The sequence below is a fragment of the Limanda limanda genome, chromosome 12, assembly GCF_963576545.1.
Source record: "Limanda limanda chromosome 12, fLimLim1.1, whole genome shotgun sequence".
In the NCBI taxonomy this organism is placed as follows: Eukaryota; Metazoa; Chordata; class Actinopteri; order Pleuronectiformes; family Pleuronectidae; genus Limanda; species Limanda limanda.
Window position 1 is genome coordinate 10,643,143 of NC_083647.1, and position 20,824 is coordinate 10,663,966.

The 20,824-nt window shown below is 44.5% G+C and overlaps 1 protein-coding gene across 1 annotated transcript in view; it reads left to right on the forward strand.

The window, feature by feature from the left end:
- The first annotated feature begins 933 nt into the window (after positions 1 to 933).
- Positions 934 to 20,824, forward strand: part of arid1b (AT-rich interactive domain 1B) — a 182,545-nt gene continuing 162,654 nt past the window's right edge. Inside the window, exon 1 of the mRNA XM_061082983.1 lies at positions 934 to 2,232. Coding sequence (XP_060938966.1) covers positions 934 to 2,232 — 1,299 coding nt within the window. The remainder of the gene's footprint in view (positions 2,233 to 20,824) is intronic.

Genomic DNA, 20,824 nt, shown 5'->3' on the forward strand with positions numbered 1-20,824 from the left:
ATGGCGCGGTGGATGAACTCTGCGGTGCAGATATTAGAACATTATAGCTGCTATAAAGTGTGATTATATTCTTATTCCGATGGCAACATTATTGCGCACAGCTTGTGGTTGCGTGTCCAACTCCTGACAGAGCTGCAGAGAACTGGCTTGAGCCGAGGGACAGGGATGGTGGGGAGAGGGAAAATCTGGTCTGGATAACTGCGCAGAAACTCGCTTCGGCAAAGTTAAGATCTCTTGGTGCTTATTTATTTTCGGGATCTGTGCGGTGCCGAGCAGCAGCGTCCGTTTGTCATTTGGAAATCCATGATTTCACGGGGTATTGGTTGTTTATAAATATAAAATTCACCTTACACTCACGGGAAGGAGTCATTCCCTGACCGTCTGACTTGTCATTTCTTGTCGAAATGTTTATGTTGGAATAAGAATTTGGACATGTATGTCATGTTGAAATACCACCACGTCGGTGTGTCGTTTTTATTCTGAAATCAGTCCTTAAATCATCGTAAAAGAAACAAGAAAGAAAATGCGGCGTGCGTAATGGCTCGCTGCTCCAGTCCGGATTTTCCACGCTCAGCTTGCCGGAGCCCTGGAGGTGGAGAAGCTGGTGGAGCCCGCTCTCTCTCATGCCATGCTGGGCCACAGGGGCTCCGGGAGACGCTGCTACATATCACCGAGAACCGGGATGGAGGAGAGGCGGAGGGGGGAAGAAAAAAGTTTGGGTTAAACCTGGCAGAGCAACTCTCAACATGAAGCCTCACTGACGCACCGTCTCACCACCGCCACAGCCAGGCCAGCGCTAGAACAAAGCTTGCTTTTCCATTGAACACAGTTCTCACCTCCCAGCTTGTGCTTCTCTTTCCCTCTCTTGTTATCTGCTGTGAGCGGCGCTGGTCGGGGCTTGCTGTCACTGCGCGCTGAGATGTTGGAGTGACCATGGCTGCGCAAGTGGCATCGGCTCCGACCAGAACTAATAACAAGAATAAGAAATTATCCAGCGGTCTGGGTCCGGAGCTCAATTCGGGGAAATCCGGAGGAGGTGGAGGAGGAGGGACCGTGCAGCGAAGTGGACCGATGCTGGGAGCCGGAGATGGGACTCTGAATAATGTAGACCATCGCCGCCGCAACGAGCTCACCATGGTCCATTCAACTTCCACGACTCACAGCGCGCCGGACGGCCACGACAAGGATGGGAATAACCTCACGTCCGCGTCGGCGTCGACTAATTCGAGCACTTCCTCGATGGAAGCGGGTCTGATCGCGAACCACAAGCTGAAATGTGCTGGGAGCGGAGATCCCCCCCAGTCCCAGCCGCTGCCTCAGCAGCAGCCGCCGCCGCAATTTGGCCAATTTGCGCCACATCAGCAGCGACAGATCCAAAGTAACAACACCGCCAATAACAACGGCCAGGGGCCCCGTGGAGACCGTGGGGACCGGGGCATGGACCACCAGCACCACGGGGGCAAAGAGAACCTGCTGGGGGGGCAGGGGGAGCCGCAGCAGCAGCAGCACATGCCAGGTAAAGGTGAGGGGGAGCTCACCTGTAAACCCGCGGAGAGGATGACGAGCACCAGGTACGACCACTCTAACTTAGGGCCAACTAGTAACAACTCCGAGTTCAACAACAACTATTACACTCCACGGCCCTGCTACGAGCAACATGGCGGACAGCAGCAGCAAAGCAGTGGGATGGGGGTAACGCACTCCTCGGCACATAACAGCATGGAGAATTCCCACGAAGCGGGGTTCCACAACAACCAGTACAACCAGTACCCGGGGTACCGGGCGAGCTACGGCGGCGGGGCCTACGGGATGATGGGCCCCTCTGGGTGCCGGCAGCCTGGGAACATGATGATGGGCAGCAACTCCTCAGCAAGCCACGGCAAGTCTCCCCTGGGAGCGGGCTCGGGCTTCCAGAGGTTCCCGGGACAAACCCAGCAGCAGCAGCCGCAGCAGCAGCAGCAGCAGCAGCCGCAGCAGCAGCAGCATCCCTCAGGGGCCACCCCGACCCTCAACCAGCTGCTCACGTCCCCCAGCCCCATGATGCGGGGTTACGGCGCTGCCTATCAAGACTACAGTGGCCCCACGGCGCAGCAGCAGGGCGCTATGGGCCTGGGGAAGGACGTGGGGCCCCAGTACGGACCCGCCTCGGCTCACGGCTGGGGAGGACAGCAGAGGAGCCACCCCCACTCCCTGAGCCCGGGGAGCGGAGGACAAGGCCTCGGCAGGACGCAGGTGAGCTTTGGGAACTTGAGTCAGGCGCTCCGGTGCACATCAGTGAACTTTAGTTTCCTTGCACTGGGATGTCACTCATAACACCAGGTGTTTTCTCTCTCTCTCTCTGTGTGTGTGTATTGACACTGTCAGTCTTTAGGTCCAGTAGCATGTGCTGGAGTTTGATTATAAAAATGAACATTGTTGTATATCATATGTTGGTTATATGCAGGAAGAAAAACATATTTACATGCACGTAATTTTTATTTGTAAACATCAGACATTTGAGTTTCAGTATGACTGAAAAATGGAAGGACACCCTTTTAAAAAGCGGCTTCATTGATTTGGCTGTTTTAATTATGCTGTATTGTTAAAGACTGCACCAGAGAGTGTGTTTTAATCAGCACGTTTCAATAGTTACTATTACAGTGGTTTATTCTCTGTGTTCCCAAATATCTTTTTTCATAATTCATTAAAAACCAAGGTTCATGTTGGACGGATTCATCTCTTTGCCGACGTGGTGTCAGACACGTTGCGAAACGCCCTGTTTAGAGGGACGTGTTGTATTCAATGCTCTGGTCTGTCAGAAAGTTAAAATCTCCTGTAGAAAAAACATGAATATAAAAAGCGTATTTTACATATTATTCCATATTACACATATCCGCCTGGCTTTTTTTTAAGCAATCAGAAAAAATTCAAAGGCCGTGTCCCTCTCCTGCGCTCCGTTTCGAGCCGGAGCGCCTGTGTGCGCCTCGTCTGTTCCCATGCAGCTCCGCCGAGGATTTGAATAGTGGAGGTAAACTGGATAAAAGCTCTCCGCACTCCTGGCTCACAGTTGACACCCAGTATGCCATCTGATTGGCTCCCTGTGGCCCCACTGGGCAGATTGCACTCAGGAAAAAAAAGAGCCAGAGTCTTGCAGGGATCTTTGGCTGTGGCGCTGTGGTGATGCTGCATCTTGGTCTGGTGGGAATGCTTGCGACTTGGAGGCTGTCCAACTCAATAATTGCAGTTTTATGAGGGTTTAGGTGGTTCCTGATTATTATTTTAATACTCTTTGAACACAAAGAACAAATATTCAAAAACCCTGCAATGTCAGCCCTCAGGGAAAAATAGATGATGTGTTTTTTTTATATATAGTTTAAATCTCTTTTATTTTTGTATGGTAAGCATTGTCCAGTATTTTTTGATATATTTTTATATAAATTGTCAATGCACAAAAAATGATCCAACATCTTTATCTTTTCGACTACATGTAATGTTAATGCCTTGTTAATCTTTTTGAGCATTAACAGTCTGAAATATGAGAAAATACTTTTTCCTGAAGCACTCTTACTCACAGCCACAGTTTTACATAATAACCCCTGAAGCTGACTTTTACTGTTGAGGGACTGCTGCAGCTGGGGTAGACTGCCTTGCTCGAGGGCACCCAAGCTGCAACAGATCAGGAAGGAAAGCAAGTGTTGCTAATTATTCAACTCTTCCTCCCTCTGAATTTGGGGGACTGCACTTAAGCGTCTCTCTGTGTCCATGAACCCAGTGCTGAAATACCTCTTGCGTCTGAAGGCACCCAGGGGAGCAGATAGCTGCCAGTCCAGGACTCCAAAATCAAAACATCACCACGTTTCTCCAGAAGAGCCTTTATTCTGCAGTTGTTTTTGATGCACTAAATTATGCGCACTGCTGGATGGCACATCTGGACGACTGGGGGGCTATAGTGGTTGAGCACAGCTTATATTGTCTGCCTCTCGCTAGACAGAAGTAGTTCATTAACCTACATTGTTTCAATCAAAGGCAATTTGCTTTGGATGCTGGGAAAATGAAGTGAACGTTTTAGCGTGGGAGGGTTTACTGTGGTATTGATTGTGTCAAATTATGTGCTGATAAGATGGTCACCAGAAATACACTAATCTCACTCTCTCTAAAATAATTCTTAGTGACTGTGTGTATTGGGTATAAAATATATTCATATGAATCAAAGTCAACCTTATGAATGTCTGCTAGTCTACAGTTAAATACAGTTCTACAGTTAAATACAGTTCTATGAGCCATATTCTAATATATTCAGTTTCTTAGCGCCAACGATTTCTACAAACCGGTCCCTTACACAAATCTTACATTTAACATTTTATGTTGCAAATGCTTTTTTTCCTTCCATTTTTCAGTTTCCCAGTTTAGGAGTAATGGCATGTGCTACTGTGTTTTTTTTTTTCTTTTCTTGACTCTACCAACATTTCAGCAGCAGTATATTCACGCTACAAAAGCCCTATGTTTAATTCATATTTGGAGCAGCAGCCCTGCTCTCCCGTGCTCTGACAGGCTGTGTGAGGAAGGCGAGCGGTGTAGTGCATAATACCGCCTCCAAATTGGCCCCGTGATATGACTGCGCTTCACTTCAGAGTGCGTTTGGTCGGAGCATGCCTCTGTCACCTGTTGGCACAGTTTCCCTCTTTCAAATTCAATTTCCCTCCCCACTGCCTCTCTTCAGGAGTGCACCTCATTTACACTGCTGCGCCCCCCCCCCCCCCCCAAACACTCACTTGTTTGGCCTCTCACCAAAATGAACACAGAGCCCCAACACAATATGTGTGTATGTTTGTATGTAGAGTTACATGAGATATGTTATTTAGATGCGTTTGTGTGAGATGAATCCACTCTCTCATCACAAAGACATTGTCCTAGTTTTTTTAAATCACTATGGCCTATTTGATTGAGGGAAAACCGAACAACATTCAATGTTTTCAGTTTGTGACCTTCTCTCTGAGTGTTTGTTTGAATGCACTTCAGCTGCTTTACACAATGTGTATGTGTTTCCCCTTCCTCACTCACAGCATGTGTTCGTAAATATCAGAGCATATATGAAATCCTAATGACTTATTTAAGTTTGTATCATAAATGAAACAGCGTTTTCTGTCTGTAACAAGGGTTCGTCCTTTATCCACTAATCAGAACTCACGCAGAGAACAATAAAAGTAATTAGTAGATAATAATGAGGGCCTAGCAAGTTGGAAACAGTGTTGTTGCTTAGATAATTACAGCAGCAACTCATTTAGAATCTGACCTAAAACAAAAATGAATGGATATCTACAGTTTCTACTAATTTGGCACCATTATGCTCAGTGTTTTGCCTTTGTTTTTCTTGTAAGAATTGAAATCAAAGCTCAGTAGTTCTACATATCAAAGACGAGACCCAAACCCAACCCTGGTAACTTGCTTACCTTGAAATGATCCCCTCTTGCAGTGCTCTCCAGTGCATACTGTTTACATTTCTCTCTTATGAATTATTAGTGTGATACGAACAAAGACTTTATAATGGGAGCTATGCATCAATGTCACATTGTATTATGCGGGTATCTCAGGGAGCCTTGTGCATAGTGATGGGCCTGAGTGTGGCTGCTGGAATCTAATTTATGGTACATGATCTGCATCGCACGGACAGCCCATGGGGTCTTGTCAAGAAATGGGCACGCAGGTGTGTGTGTGTTGTTTTGGGCCTCTCTTGTTACTGTGGGTGTGTGTGTGTCCTTGAGTGTGTCTTTTCTCTCTGTTTGTGTGTGTGTGTGTTTGTGTTTACAGGCAGGAGCAGTCTAAAGCCCCCTTGTCAGCACTAAGCAGTCCAACCTCAACCCATCCCCTCTCACAATGTGCCTCTCTCTCTCTCTTTCTCTGTCTCTCTCTCTCTCTCTGTCTGCCGCTCTCTGCCCCCCCAACCCCCGTCAGTCGCTTGCTTACGTTGTTTTGTTTACATCTCTGTCTTGGCCGGCAAGCGCAGTGCTGATTAGCAACACCAGAGTGAAATTTTAATTTGCTCTGTTGCGTCCGATAAGGACCCCGCACAGCGTTTTTCATCTTCCTTGGATGAAACACAGAGCCTGTGTAGGTAATTGGCAGGCTGGGTTATCCCTGGTCTGCATGTTGATTCCATTTAATTCTTAGTTTGAAAAATAGGAAAAAAACAAATAAAGGACACAGCTGTCCAGTTGCATCACTACACATAAGCTCATGTATTATTAGCAGGCTAATAAAATAATTGTAGTTTTTCTGCCTGGCCCCACTGTGCACTCACAACATCCCCTGGAGTCAAAGGTTGATGTGTAAAGGCCCCCGAGGAAAGGATTTAATTACTGCATGCAGGCGTTGATTTGGTGTCAGCTGTTTCTCAGCCTCGTCTTATCCGATCTGTCGGTGGCAGGAGGGAGCAGAAAAATCTAAACTCACAGCAATATTGAGCAAGAAAGTTCAGTGTCCTTATGGGAGAATACGACTTATCCTTTTGAATTTATTGAATTATTCATTTGTCATTTCAATTTCATTTTGTTACCTTTTTTTAGTCTATGTCAGCAGTGGTAGATTCTACCCAGATGACCATCTGTTAAAACTACAGAGCATTCCACTGGCATTCTGGGATTTATCAGGTCTGATATTTGGTGCGATGCAGCAATAAGCTACAGATTTAACACTTTATAATTGTTAGGAAGATTTTTACTTTTAGTGTGGAGACATGTATCTATCAAAACAAATAACTGTAATAATGCTACAGCAAACATTTCAATTAATCAGTTAAACCAAATACATTTTTATTATTATTATTTGTTTATTATGAAATCCAATAATGAAATAGTGCCAAACCTATTATAGTTGTTTTTGAAGTGCCAGCTCACTAACTGGTCATATTTCATGTAGCTTGAGCCCTAGAATAATGAGAGGCTCTCTTCAGTATTGCATCATCGTGTAATTACAATTTCTACATGAACCCGATAGATTTACATGGTAGAAAATGTGTTGCTTTAGTGCTTATTAATTCAAGAATTACACTTTCATTGATATTCATTTAAAAAACAATGACCATTATCTGGTGTACTTTCATTAGTTTCATGTGTTTTTTCATTGAATCCACATTCGTTATTCTGTCTAAATAGGTCATGATTTGCATAAACACTCTTGCATGGAGACCTAAGTTGCTGTCTTCCCTGTGTGAGCAGAGAAGGTGTGCATGTGGGAAAGCCGGAGATGTATAAATGTAGGTGATATTTGAAGTGAGTCACACGGAGTGCTGCTGACTCCTCAGGAATGGGTCTGGCCGAGTTCAGAGAGAGAGAGAGAGAGAGAGAGAGAGTAACACAGAACAGGTATCTCAGTTCAGTAATGCTGGCAACTGTCGGCACAAGGAATCCTCTCCCTCTGGAGCTCACCCCACTGAGTAATGGGAGCAAAAAAAGGAAGTTTTTACAAGTTGTCGTCCCCACTTGCATATATTGGTTTTCCTCACTTTAATAGTGTGTATATGTGGAGCTGGCCGTGCGCCAGAACTCATGGCGGTGGGTTCTGTGGTGGTGCCCCAAACTTCCCCCACCGCTCCAAATCCGACACCCTGACCTTCACATATGCTAATTAGCCATGTGGAGGTGCTGAATATAGGGACCTCCTCCTCCATTCCAAGGGGGGGGGTGTTCTTTCTTTTTTTCTTTCTTTCCTTCTTTCTGTCTGTCCTTTCTAGGTAGATGAACAAAAGTTAACTGTATACGTATTAAACAGATGGTTCTCTCTACATATTGTTTTCTCTTTTAAAGACAGTTTTCCTGTTTTCTCTCTTATCCATCTCTCTGTCACTGGCTCTCAGCAGCCAGCGCAGTCTCCCAAGGGATCAGCAGTTGATTCAGAGGTATTAGACAGCCAGCGTATCCTATCGAATATTAATATAGTATAGTGAACAGATCTGAGGGCCACTACTGAAACACTGTCCCAGTTTCAGTAGATGCTGCCTTTTCTTTCCTGGAATGCTCTTTGGTCATGATGCAGGAGAGGAAAATGGTAAACACAAAGGTCAGTCCCTGCTAAAAATGAGCAATTTTGTGGTTGCGGCAATTAACTGCAGTTCAAAGATACAGCATGATATCCAGCCAAACTCTGCTCAAGCTTTCCTCTCTCCCTGTTTCGACAGTTAAGCTACAAAAGTGAAGAGGAGAGGATAATTGGCAGATTATCATGGGAGTTTTTTATGCCTCTATGCTGGTGACAGCCGTAGCCAGAGGCATAGTGTTTTCGGGGTTGCCAGTTTTTTCATACTTGTTTTCTTATGTACTTGCATCCATCAGTCCCATTCCCGTGAAAGTGATATCTGTGGGGAACTTTAATTTTAATTTCTTCAAATTTTGCACAAACGCACTAGCAATTTGGTTATCATAAATCAAAGGTCAAGGTCACTGTGACCTCACATGTTTATGACCATACCTCATAATCCAAATAACTAATTATTACAACATTTTAGTCCCGAAAAAAGTGTATAATATGACCAAATGATGAAGTGAAAACATTATATATCCAAAAGGTCAGGGGTCAACTTCACTGGGATATCATAATGTTCACGTGTCTTTGCCCAATGCCAAAACTGAGGGAGGGACATTATGACCTTTTAACTTGCAACTTGACTGGAGCTAAGAGTTAATTCTAGTATTTATTTATTTATTCAGAAAAAAATATTGTGCTGCACAATATTTTCTTTCCATTGCAACTTTGTATTATAATACATTATTAGAAATTCTGCTCATACCATAAGCAAAAACAATCAGTTACAAAAATATCTTATTTCAAATTAGGTAAGCGTGAAAACAATTTTATACACGAATCCACAGTGGTTTTCCTTGTCATGTAAATTCAGGCTCATGTCCTAACTGTCAGAATTCACCTGAAGAAGTTTCATTAGAAAAGTGTGTATTAGTACAGACAGTAACAATATGTGACCCAGGTGTCAGCGCACGTACAATTGCTCCAAAAAAGTACAGCAAAAATTTCCGTTAAATGATAAAAATTGTTCAACATAATTATGTATCTTTAGTCGTATTCAGGACAAAAATGCAAACTCCTGCTCCATAGAAGCCTATTTGTATCCACATAGCGAGTGTGTGTGTGTTTCTGTGTGTGTGTGTGTGTGTCTGTGTGTGGCTTGACATATAAACCGCTACTATTCTCCTCCCATCCTCTCACCAGCCTGTGAGAAAATCATCATCATCATCATCAACATGATCATCATCATCACCATCATCGTCTGTCACTTTACACATCAGAGCCTCCGCACTCCTGTCTCTGTTTCCAGACTGTACACTCCAGTCACGCGTCTGTTTGGTTTTAGTTGATCCTAATCAGCGCTTGCATGGCGGGACAATTTTCTCAGCTACAAAAAAAAAAAAACAACAGCCAAATAACACCAGTTAGACGGTGAATGTTGCATGTGAAGCACAGTGAGACAAAAATAGAAAAACGAAGGGATACCGAGTTTTTGTTAATGAGTTTTATCTCTTTCTTCGTGTTGTTTCTTTTTTTCTGCAACTCCCACTTCCTTTTCTCCCTCTTACTCCTTTTCTGTCACACACACAAACACACACACTCTTTGCCGTTGATCAGTCAAGCACATATTTCCCCAGCCAGTGTGTTTGTGAGAGCGAAGCTGGTGTGCGTCTGCTGTTGTTGATTTATAGACACCAGTAGCAACAGAACACTAGTGGTCACTGCTGGCTCAATTCTACCTCATTAAGATCAATTTTATAACAGCAATTTAGGAAACAACTTGACACCACATCCTCTTCCAAACACAGAAACACAGCGATATACACACACATACACATATGCATAGTTTGACACTGGTCACTGGAGACAGTGTGTGTGTGGGAGAAGATGTTATGTTAGCAATTTATTTTGTAATGTGTTGCACTGGGTGTGGATAGCAGATATTTATTCTTGGTATTTGTCTCATTGTCTTGCCTTACACACCTCTAATATGGACAGACTTAACGTTCTACATTCCAGCCACTCCTCTGACACAAACTGGATGAACTGGATTAGATATCGACAACACAAGTGAACTTTATTTCAGTGTTTGAATGTCTTATTTCTTTAAGATGTTAATTCCTTCCAAAAAAGATATCAATACAGTTCACAAGCGCAGATGTTTGCTGTGCACAGTTAATCTCTCTGTACAACTGAGCCTGTGTGTTTCTAAGTGCAGGCGTGCGCGTGCGTCTCCTTCACTCAATGAACATCCATAGTTACTGTTGGCTAAACATGCAAAGGTTACTGTAATGTCAGACGCCTGCCAGAGGGGAGTGTGGAATACCACATTAACATAATCCATAGACAACTGTCCCATTTACAAACATTGTCGTGCCACGCTGATCGCCACGGCGCTGCAGGAGCACATGACTGTTTGTGCCACTGCTGTGCCACATGAGACCGGAGAGGAGGAATCCGCAACGCAATGTGACTCCTCAGACGGGGGAAAGATGTTTCCAAGGAAAATGGCTGGTTGTCAGATTTTTTTGCCGTCACTTGCCAGGACAAATTATGATGTTTGAGCCTGAAACATTCCTCCGCTGTACCTGAGGCAAAGACTGGCAGCAGACTGCCAGTTAGAAAATGTAAGACATTGTTGTCATGTCTGACCGGCTAGGTGCGGACAACTTGGCTGTGTACTGTGAAAACTTGTTATTATTCAGTGGGCAGAACTTGACCTGGCAAAATACCCTTTTTTTCTTTTCCTACGGTGAAGGTTGAGGTAAGAGTTTCTACCAAACTGTGACTTATAGCATAACAGGAAGAATACATATATATTATTTAAATATAAAATCATCAATTTTGCAGGAAATGCTGCTGCTTTTATTATTTTCTTCAGTAATAAGCCTCATTTTCATTTTTCATAACAACGGAAATGAATACAAAGCATCCACTAGACTACTATTTAAAGCTTTCACTGTTAATTAGATGTTGTATGGTAGCTAACGTGTTGCCCTCTCCCGCTGGGACTGGAGTCGGCGCTGACACTCGGAGTGATTGTTTTGATAATTATTATGTGTGCATAAAGCAAAGAAGAGGCTCTCTCCACGTTTAAAAAAATACATTTCATATTAACAGCTCCTATTAAGTACTAAAAGAGTGTGCTTTAAGTGTAGTTGTGAGGGATACATTGTTTTCACTCGCATATAACGCGTATTTTAATTAGTCTGTCTTTTGAAATTCCCCGTGTGTGTTGTGGTTTGCGTTTTGGACACTGCCGACTCCCACAGATCCCAGTCATTTCTCAACTTCTTTACACATTGGGCACATTCCAAACGTTAGAGTCATAAGTTGAAAACCTCTGCGAATGCATGTTTTCTCATTTGATTGTTTAAAGCATAAACAACTCCTCCATCTTTCTCTACTGTTCTGTTCCGCCGCTTCTTCTTTTTTCCTCTCCTTCCTCAATTGTTTCCAAACCTCTTTCTTTCTTTGGATGCTAGTTGTGGGTGACCTTGGCTGGTGACGACGGTGCCTACTCATTAAGTAGTAAAGATGAATGGTTCCATTATAGCAGGGGGAAAAAAGCGAGCTGGGCCAATTAGTGGTAATTAACAGCAAAGAGGGCGAGGCGCTCTGGAGGGCACCCTGACCCGACTCTGAAGGGGGCAGAGGGTAAGTAGGGGGCATGTGTGTATATGGAGAGTATGTATATAAAAGTGTAATAGTGTGTGTAAATGAACCTACTGTATGTGATGTCAAGCAGAGGTGTGTATTTTTGTGTGGTGGAGGTAAACGGTTATAGTTGAGTGGTCAATGTAGGGGCTTAGTACAGATGTGTGTGTGTATGTGTGTGCAAGGCAAAGCTGCAGGTGTGTGTCTTACAGGTATTCCTGACCAACGGGAAAAACACTGTTGAACATTTAAAGGTGATGAAGGTCAACATGTGGCAACGCCTCTCTTTGACTTTTGGCTCCTCTTCTAATGTCACTCACTCCTCCCGCAGCTCTTCCATGTGACAAGGGAGGTTGTTGTAGGCAAAGGTCTGAGAATAAAAGACCCTGAAATGCCAAGCCAATATACCGTCAGCACTAATTTTGCGACGATTTTTTTATTCTTAATTAGTTTTTTTTTTGTGCTGATCGGCAATATTTTAGCATCTCGACATCAAGGAGAAATTCAAGGTTGTTCACCAAGAGAATCTCTCTTACTCTTTCTCTTTCTCAGCAGCTGCACTTGAATTATTCACCCCGCCTACCTCCCGTTTTTTTTTTTTTATCAGTTCCTGGGTGAAATTGTCACAGCCGTGTAATCCTTCGGGTGCCAGTAGCTGGAAGATTGTGAGAGGTGTGTGTGTGTGTTACGAAAGGTATTTGCGGCAGGGTGTTGAAACAGTAGGCAGCACCAAATCTTGTGTCCAACATGGAAATCTTTGCAAGTCAATAAAGAAATAGCGGGGGAACAAGGCTGTGTTGTCACTTTAACAGACATGTTAGAACTGGCAGTTAGTGAGGGAGAGAATATTTGTCAAGGCTGGAGATTTTTTTAAGGTATTTTGCAAAGTGCTTGCAAAGTGCTGCTTTCAGGGCTCCTGAAATTGCAATGCCTGGTAAATGGATGGTTTGAGGAGTATACAATGTATTAGAAGTCAATTGTGCATGGGAGGGCCTATTTTCCATATCGCTAGCCGAACAAGTGTGCGTGTGTGTGTGTGTGTGTGTGCGTGCGTGCGTGTGTTTGTGTGTGTGCTGTTGCATCTCTGCTTTTGTTGTGTATATACACACAATACACACACTTGCACACACATTCAGATTTTACATGCTTCCGCTCCATCTATTCCCCTGTTGCTTCAGACTGTGTCTCTCGGCTCCGTCTTGTGCAGGTTTGTCTGTATGGTAGGGTTGCATGAGGTGTGTGTGTGCGGGGGGGTGGGTGGGGGGGTGGCGCAGACGGTTGCAGCGTACATCAGAAACCATTATCCATAATGGCCTCTCTCCCCGTACCCAACATATCCATTCCTTTTCCCTCTTGTGACATTTATTTTATGACAGCTTACATATCAAATATTTAAATAAACAGAATCCGGGGCTCTGGCTGAAGTTTGCCTGGGGAGTGGATGGTGGGGGGGGACTTGCAGGGGAGTGAGGAAGGGGATGGATGATGACATTCATTTCCGAAACAAGGGGAGAAAAAAGAGAAGGGGAGAGGAAGGGGGAGAAAAAAAATGCTTCGCTTGGCTCCAATCAAAGCGGGCGAAGGAGGGCGGCATGTTTTTTTCCCGCTTACCCCTGGCAGCAGTGGTGACAGACGGCTGTGCATGCTCTCGTATGTATGAGCGCGAGTGTTTACGTGCGTGCGCGCATTGTCGCAGGGCTCATCCGTCAGTTTGCCGGGGACGCAGGAGGACGTGGGAGAAGGCCCTTGTGGCTCATAAAAAGGGGTCTGCCGTACTGAAGCAATATCAATTGTGCAGCAACCGTCAATGAGATCAGAGCACGACACAAGGTAACAAAAGATAGTTAGTCTAACGCAGGTAGAAAAAAGGAAGGACAGAAGGAGGAAATGAAGGTGAGAAAGATTTATCTCTTGTTCCTCAGGAGAGGAAGATGGAGATGAGGCGGGCTAAAAGTGTGAAGGGGAGAGGTAGAGAATTAAGGGAAGAAAGAAAAAGGTGTGTATGTGTGTGTGTGTGTGTATAGAGTGTATGTGGAGAGATAGAGTGGTCCTGGGGTGCAGGCGGCCAGTCATGGGCTGGCTGGCGTCGGTGGGAGGCCCATTACTGTCAGGCTAATCTTAAAATAATTAATTGCGAAGTCGACGCTTTTTAAAGAGTATTGTAATTGAATCCTAAATTAGGCTTGGGAAAGGGGACGCGTCCTGCTTTGCTTTGCTGCAAGTCTGTTCCCATTCTCTAGGCACACACACACACACACACACACACACACATACACACACACACACATACATCAGTGGGTCGTGCGCACAAGCGGGCAGAGGGAAACAAAACACAACAGGCGAAGGAAATGCTAATGAAATGCATATTTGGGGAGAAAGGGGCCATCTATAATTTAGCTGTGCTCTTTGAATGTGAATGATGTGTATGCAAGCGCTGTGATTTATTTTCCTTGTGCAGAGGGATAATTCTGTCAGAGTAGGCTTTTATTCTTGTAAACAAATGGGGGGAAAAGAGCAGAATAAAAGTGGAGTAATAAAGTAAACAGAATGGTTTGAATATATTTAGCTGCTGGCATGAATAATTTGTATAGGGGACGGAGGGGTTTGATGAAAGAGAAGTGACAGATAGGAGAGTCGTGATACTGCCTGATGAAATTCTGGGTTGGCCTCCAAATCTTTTTTGTTTTTCCTCTTTTTTTCTCAATGATTAGTGCTGAGTTGCTCCTTCTTACCCACACCTGCATGAGTAGCCTTCGCAAATGTGCACACTCACCCAACATGCACCTTAGCGACCCCTCAAACCAAAGGCCTTATTTTGTAGTAGCCTCCGAGGCTCTGTTTAAATATGAGGAGCTCAATATGCTTTCACTTACACACACCGCTTGCCCACATGGCTGCTCCCAGATGACCCCTGCAAAACTATAGGCTATAGAACTTTCTGGATCAAAGCTCCGGGAAAAAAAAGGTCTGCCCTCCATAAACGTCGGGCCTGCTTCATAACTCTGGCAGGAGCTCAGGAAGAAAGATGGCACGCGTTGCGGGATCAGGAAGACAGATATGCAAGGCTATAATAGAAAGTAAGCAGCCACCAGATGCCTTTTTTAGAGGCTTAAAAGTACAGAAAGTGGTGTAACGTGCATGATCGTCTTAGCCTTTACTCCAAGAAGCCTTTATTGTCATAGTCGTTGGGATTACTGTAGGTTTAATGTATTTACATTTGTGTTACATTTTTAGATTGGTAGACGTTATAGCAACGAGTTATAAAGCACATAAGACACTATACTAGATGTAAAACTTTAAGAACAAAACAACCAAATATAAAAGAATGTAAGTATAATATTTAGTATTTGAACTTATGATAATGGTCTCTGGACCTCAAAAGTATTTGATTTGTTTGATCTACTCAGTTTCTGCTACACCTCCTAAACACATAGATTAGAGTAAACATGTAGTATTCTCTGCACATGCAAGGCCTCAATCTCACCTCCACAAACAATCAGAACCAGTCGAACCACTCCGCCAAACATGCTGGCCTGAGCTGCTGCTCGCTGTGATGCACCAGGCTGTGTGTTTCAGGTTCAGCTTTATAGTCATCTGTATTAAAATCCTTGTCAGAATTGAAATACAATGAAATTCTTTAGCCCTGGCACAGGAATCTGGCTGCATCTGTATGACAAATCAAACGTTCCTCATGCTGTTTTCCAAATGTTTGAAACCTATTCAACTCCTATTTGGCCCAGATCTGACAGCTATAAACTTGGCTCAGAACATCCCATTTTCTCCTGGCTGACTGGGATGAATAACAGCAGAGAGGCCAATATTGTGGTCTAGCTGAGCACGGCTGACTCCTCTGTCTCTGTGATCCCTCTATCAATAAGGAACACAGGCCTGTCAGAAGGCCTGCCAACTGTCTGGCTGTCCACGCAGCCTGCTCTCTACACAACATCTGGACACAGATGGTACACAATGATCACACACGCTTCCACACACACACACGCACACACGCACAAAAACGTACACACATGTTTCACTGATATTGGCAGACATTCACAGACAAGCTGTGCATTTATAGTTGCTTAATACAATGGTATGTGTGCGTACATTCATTTCCATGCATGTAAACAAGTATCGCTAACTCATATTGCTTTTACAATAATTTTGACTTGCTTTTTAATGTAAAACATTCACTGGTTCATGTTGCCAAATGTGTGAAAAAATACAAAAGACACACACATGCACACATACACTCAGACAAGATATGCATAAATATAAAAAAAAAATCACATTTCAGTTATATTGGCAGGCATTCACATACAATCTGTGTCTTTATAGTTGTAAATATACAGATTTATGTGTGTGTGTGTGTGTGTGTTTACTCATATTGTTTTCCAAAATCGTTTAACGAGGAACTGTATAGTGTAAAACATACACTACTCTGCACGTATAGAGCCAGGGTGAATACATACAAATAACCACCCACTAATCCTCAGAACACACACACACACACACACACACACACACACACACACACACACACACACACACACACACACACACACACACACACACACACACACACACACACATTCTTTCACAGATTTTGACACATGGTGAAATCTGTGTGTTGCAGCCAAAGGATCTGCCGCCTCTCCAGGGAAATATGTGCATTCCTTTAATATGTCTGGCCTTTAATAAAAACCTGAACATAAAAGGTCGGTCAAGGTTCAGTGTGTAAAACAACTCATGATCAGGGCACTCATTCTGCCCACAATGTTACTTTTTTCCAGTATAGATTTTGTCGGCTACTAAATGCTGAATCTAATCTCTGTAAAATTTAGCTGCTTATCAATTTTATTTTGCAAAGAACAAATTAGCTAAAGAAAACTCAAAGATGGAAAATAAAATAATTACAAAGGGATTGGTAGCGTGCAGAGAATGTATATGGACAGACAGTGTCCATGTGATCGTATCCAAATCTAATTACGGCCCATTAATTGCAAATATCAATCCATTTTCTCAGTCATATGTTATTCATATAGTCTGACACCCCCGCTTCACCTTAAACATAGCCGCCCCCGGGGCTTGGCAATAATAAGAGTGAATGGTGGAGTTCAGTGTGAGTCAGGGGTGTGAATGTGCAGTCAGACCATGCATCAGGGCTCCCACAAGCCTGGAGCCTCTCATTGATCGAACCCAGCTCCCCCACCTCAAGTTCCCGGCCAGCCTCGGTAGTGATTGATTCCCAGTCAGGGCCTAGGAGATGAAGAGGCCTGGCCCGGGCTCACAGAGCCTAGGGCCTCACAGAGGGTGACCTGCAGGGGCCGCGGGGGGAGAGAAACCCATTTCCAGGGCCCTTAACCCGGGTCGAGTAAAACCGTTCCTGGGGAAGCCTTCACAGCAAGGCGGAGGAGTGGAGGCTCACATGCATTACAGGGTAACATTGAGGCCACGTCTGCTGCTGGTACCATGGCAGTGACTGGTTCCTGGAGGTGTAGAAGAAAAAGAAGGTGCATGTGAGTTTGAGTGTATATATGCAGGAGGTTAAGAGATATTGGTGCAGGGGAGTTTGGAGGGAAAGAGCAGTACCATAACATGTGCTATTACACAATCTGTCATAGCCACACACACACACACACTTGAAAGCTGGAATATATTTTCTGGCTCCAGTGACAATATTCGCACCTCCAACCAGCTGTGTTCGCTTCCGCACTGAACATCAACAGGCCCCCCCCCTCTCTCTCTCGTGTCACTCCTAATGGTCGAGCTGAGGGGACATTTTTTTTTGTATGAAAATCAATTTTTTTTCTAATTAACTTTGTAAATTTCCCGCTGAGCTATCAGACGTGCGGGCCTCTTGTGTCGTGCCGAGTCCGATAATGAAATCAATTTGGTTCAAATTGTTTCAGGTGACTTCTAATGAGTATCTAATATCCGCCTGAGGAAGGAAGGTCAGGATATCTGTTTGTTATTTATTTTTTTTAATTTTTTTTTTTTATTTATTTATTTTAAGTGATGGATCACCCACCGGAGAAATATGGATGATTCCGCCCTGGAGGACTGGGCAGTGCTCCAAAACAAGCAGCATGAATGTAAATCCTTGTTTTTTAGTGGGGAGCCTCTTTAACTGCACCACGGGTGTGACCTAGTTTGACAACTTTCTTTTTATAGACACAGTGCATTTGCTTTTTATTAATTACCTAAAAGACTTTGTTTTCAAGGTGGAAAGGTGGAAAAGAGCTTAATAACAGGGAGTGGGACTTATTTAGGACTTACTTTAGATGAGGCTTTCAAAATCCTAATTTACTCTCCTCCCTCTCCTTCAATGGGCAGCCTCCCAGCCAGAGGAGCTTGTTAAGCTTTGCCTTACAGGGAAGACTAATGGATGGCAGAGAAAGCCCCCTTAGGACCCTTTAACATCGTTTCTGTTGGTCTGCTCGCTTAGTATTCACTTATGTATTTTCACCCTACTCTGAGCACAATATCATGAATAACCATTGCTAATTCATAAACACACTTGGTGATACGGGACCTCGTTCATAATTATCCAGGCTGTAGAAACGCAGTTCCTCTCCAATACCATTCCATTAGCAAAGGTGGTGATTTCCTTGAATAAAAGGGGGAGAATCGAGCCTGCATATTTAATATGAGCATTTTGGCTCTGCTCCGGGAGACGTGGGAAGCAAAAAGGGCAGCGCGTTTACTCAAATAGCCTGTTCTCGCTCTTTGGGGCAGATGGAGTTATTGTCATTTTCCTCCCCCGTTTTTTCTCTCTCTCTCATTTGGTTGTGTAACAGCATCTCTACATGGGGTTCTGCGGGCTGGGGAAGTTTTAGAGGGAGCGCATTCCTCTCGTTCCACCATGGCCCTTAGAAGAAATGGGCTTTTTCAGCGTCTCTCCTCTGTTCCAGGGTCACGACACAGGCAGGAAGCGCACATGGACAGAGAGACAAGAAAAGACTGGGAATGTAGCGAGACTCGCACTCCTCCACATCAGTTACGGCTATTTCCTGAATGCATTTAAATTTTCTGAAGGGGAGACGTTGCTGGTTTGAAGCAGTTTGTCATATGCGGTTTAAAGACACATGCTCAGCACTTGTAACAGTCAACATGTTGGAGGCAAAGGAATTTAGATCTTTGACCAAACTTGAAAAACACAACAAAATATCCCCTGGAAGTGTTTAGTCCCAGTGTGTGTTTATATTTTTTTGTCCATTCATCCCTCTTACTTCTTATCCGGTGGAAATCAAAATAAATTCATTCCTCTTCAGCAAACTGCACCTTAGTAGGAGATTTTCCTGGCAAATTTGCAGCCTCTGTTCCTCCACACGTTTCCTCTACTGTTTGTAGACAATTGCATTTTATTTGTTTTCATTCTATAATGGCGTGTCGCCCGCATGTCAGGCACATCTCGTTTTGTCATTGAGTTTTTTTTTCTCTCTCTCTCCGCTGCTTCTTTTATTCCGTCTCGGAGAAGGAAAAGGGCTCCGGCGAACCCGCGACCCCAATCTCACTCGAGACAGATGAAGCAGCCTCTCTCCTCCTTCTCCTCTCCCTCCTCTCTTCCCTCCACTCCTCTACTCTCCTCTTCCCATCCCCCCACCTCCATCTTCTCCTAGCGCCGGCCGTGACGAACCGAACGCCCGGCAACTTTTCCCGATGCGCACGGGAGGGGGTTGGATGGGAGAGGGTGGGTGTGCGTGTCCTAGCACCATGATGTTTGCATGTGTGTTTGTGCGTGGTGTAAATATTGGTGTTAAACGCAGAGGGCACGCCGATCAACGGCTCCAAGGACAACGCCGGAGAGAGACCAATTATGTGCATTGCGCCAAGCACAAAAGCCCGGTAGTCGGCCGCATAACAGCAGCCTGTTATCTGGCTTCTCTGTGTTTCCCTTTCTTTCTCAACTCGCGACGTTATTGCCAAACGTATGCTGCGCTCGTGTATACACCCCCCCCCCCCTTTTATCCCCTCTATGGCTGTCACTGCCTGCACGTCTCTCTCGCTCCCCTCAGATGATTGTTCATAGGTAGCCAGCCTTCATGCCTAGCTGCCCGTGCCATCCAGGCATACATGGCTGACGAAAGGCAGTTTGGCTCTACCCAGCTCCCCGTGGACCAGTGGCAGTCTTGGCGCTGTCATTCGTCACGCGGCTCTTTACTAACAAGGCGTGCGCACAGAGATGCAGGACGAGATTGTGTTTCAGGACATAATTCACTGAATTTAGTCCTCTTAGCGATGCAGCAGTCACAAGGGAGCACCAGCATGCACACAGCTCCAAGGTCTTCACTACACACTTACACAACAAGTTCTGCTTTTAGGATAAATTCATTAAAAAGAAGGTCTATCCACGTAAACATGTGTTTCATTGTGAGTATTTAGTATTTATGAACTTGCTTTAATACAGGCAGTGAAATGAAATGATGAACCGATAAGAAAAAGGGATCTATTCCTCTCGGAGGCCGGGCAAGGAGGAGTTAACAGCGCGCGACTCCTCTCCTCTCCGCTTGATGACATCAGTATTGTCTCTGCATCCATGAAATTAATTTTTCTAATCTTAGTCAGCAGGAGCGGGGGAATTTGCACACATTAATATGGAACTCGATCTGTACTCGCCCACAGCTGCAGTCTCTCTTCTTCTCCTCTTTCTCCCTCTCCTCTTCTCCCTTCTTCTCCTTTCACCCTCTATTTTTTTCTGCTTAAAACTGTAGGCCCAAATGCAAAGGGTTTCAAGCCTGAAATGTAGAGCTTTGTTTCTGGAGGCCCAGTCATCGGCGGGCCCCACAGTGTAATAGGAACTGGAGAGCGCTCTGCTGCATGGTATAAATAAATAACATAAAAGACGAGGCTGATAGTCCCAGCAGACCAGCCGGCTCTGGCTGCAGCATGTCGATTCTCCAGAGACAGACGCGGCACAGAGGATAAAGAGGATCCGTTGACAATAATTATCCTTATTTGTTTCTCCTCACAAATACACACAGGCTAAAATGGTTTCATTACACAGGAATAAAAGGCGGGAATCTGCACTCGTCCATCCGAGAAAATGAGAAGATAATCAATACCAAAAAAAGCATCTTGAGCCTAATTTTTATACACAATCGGGTTTGATATATCTTTTTAAAATTGATGTCAGGAGCGTTTCTTGCACTGCAGTAATTTACGCCATGTTAGTGCC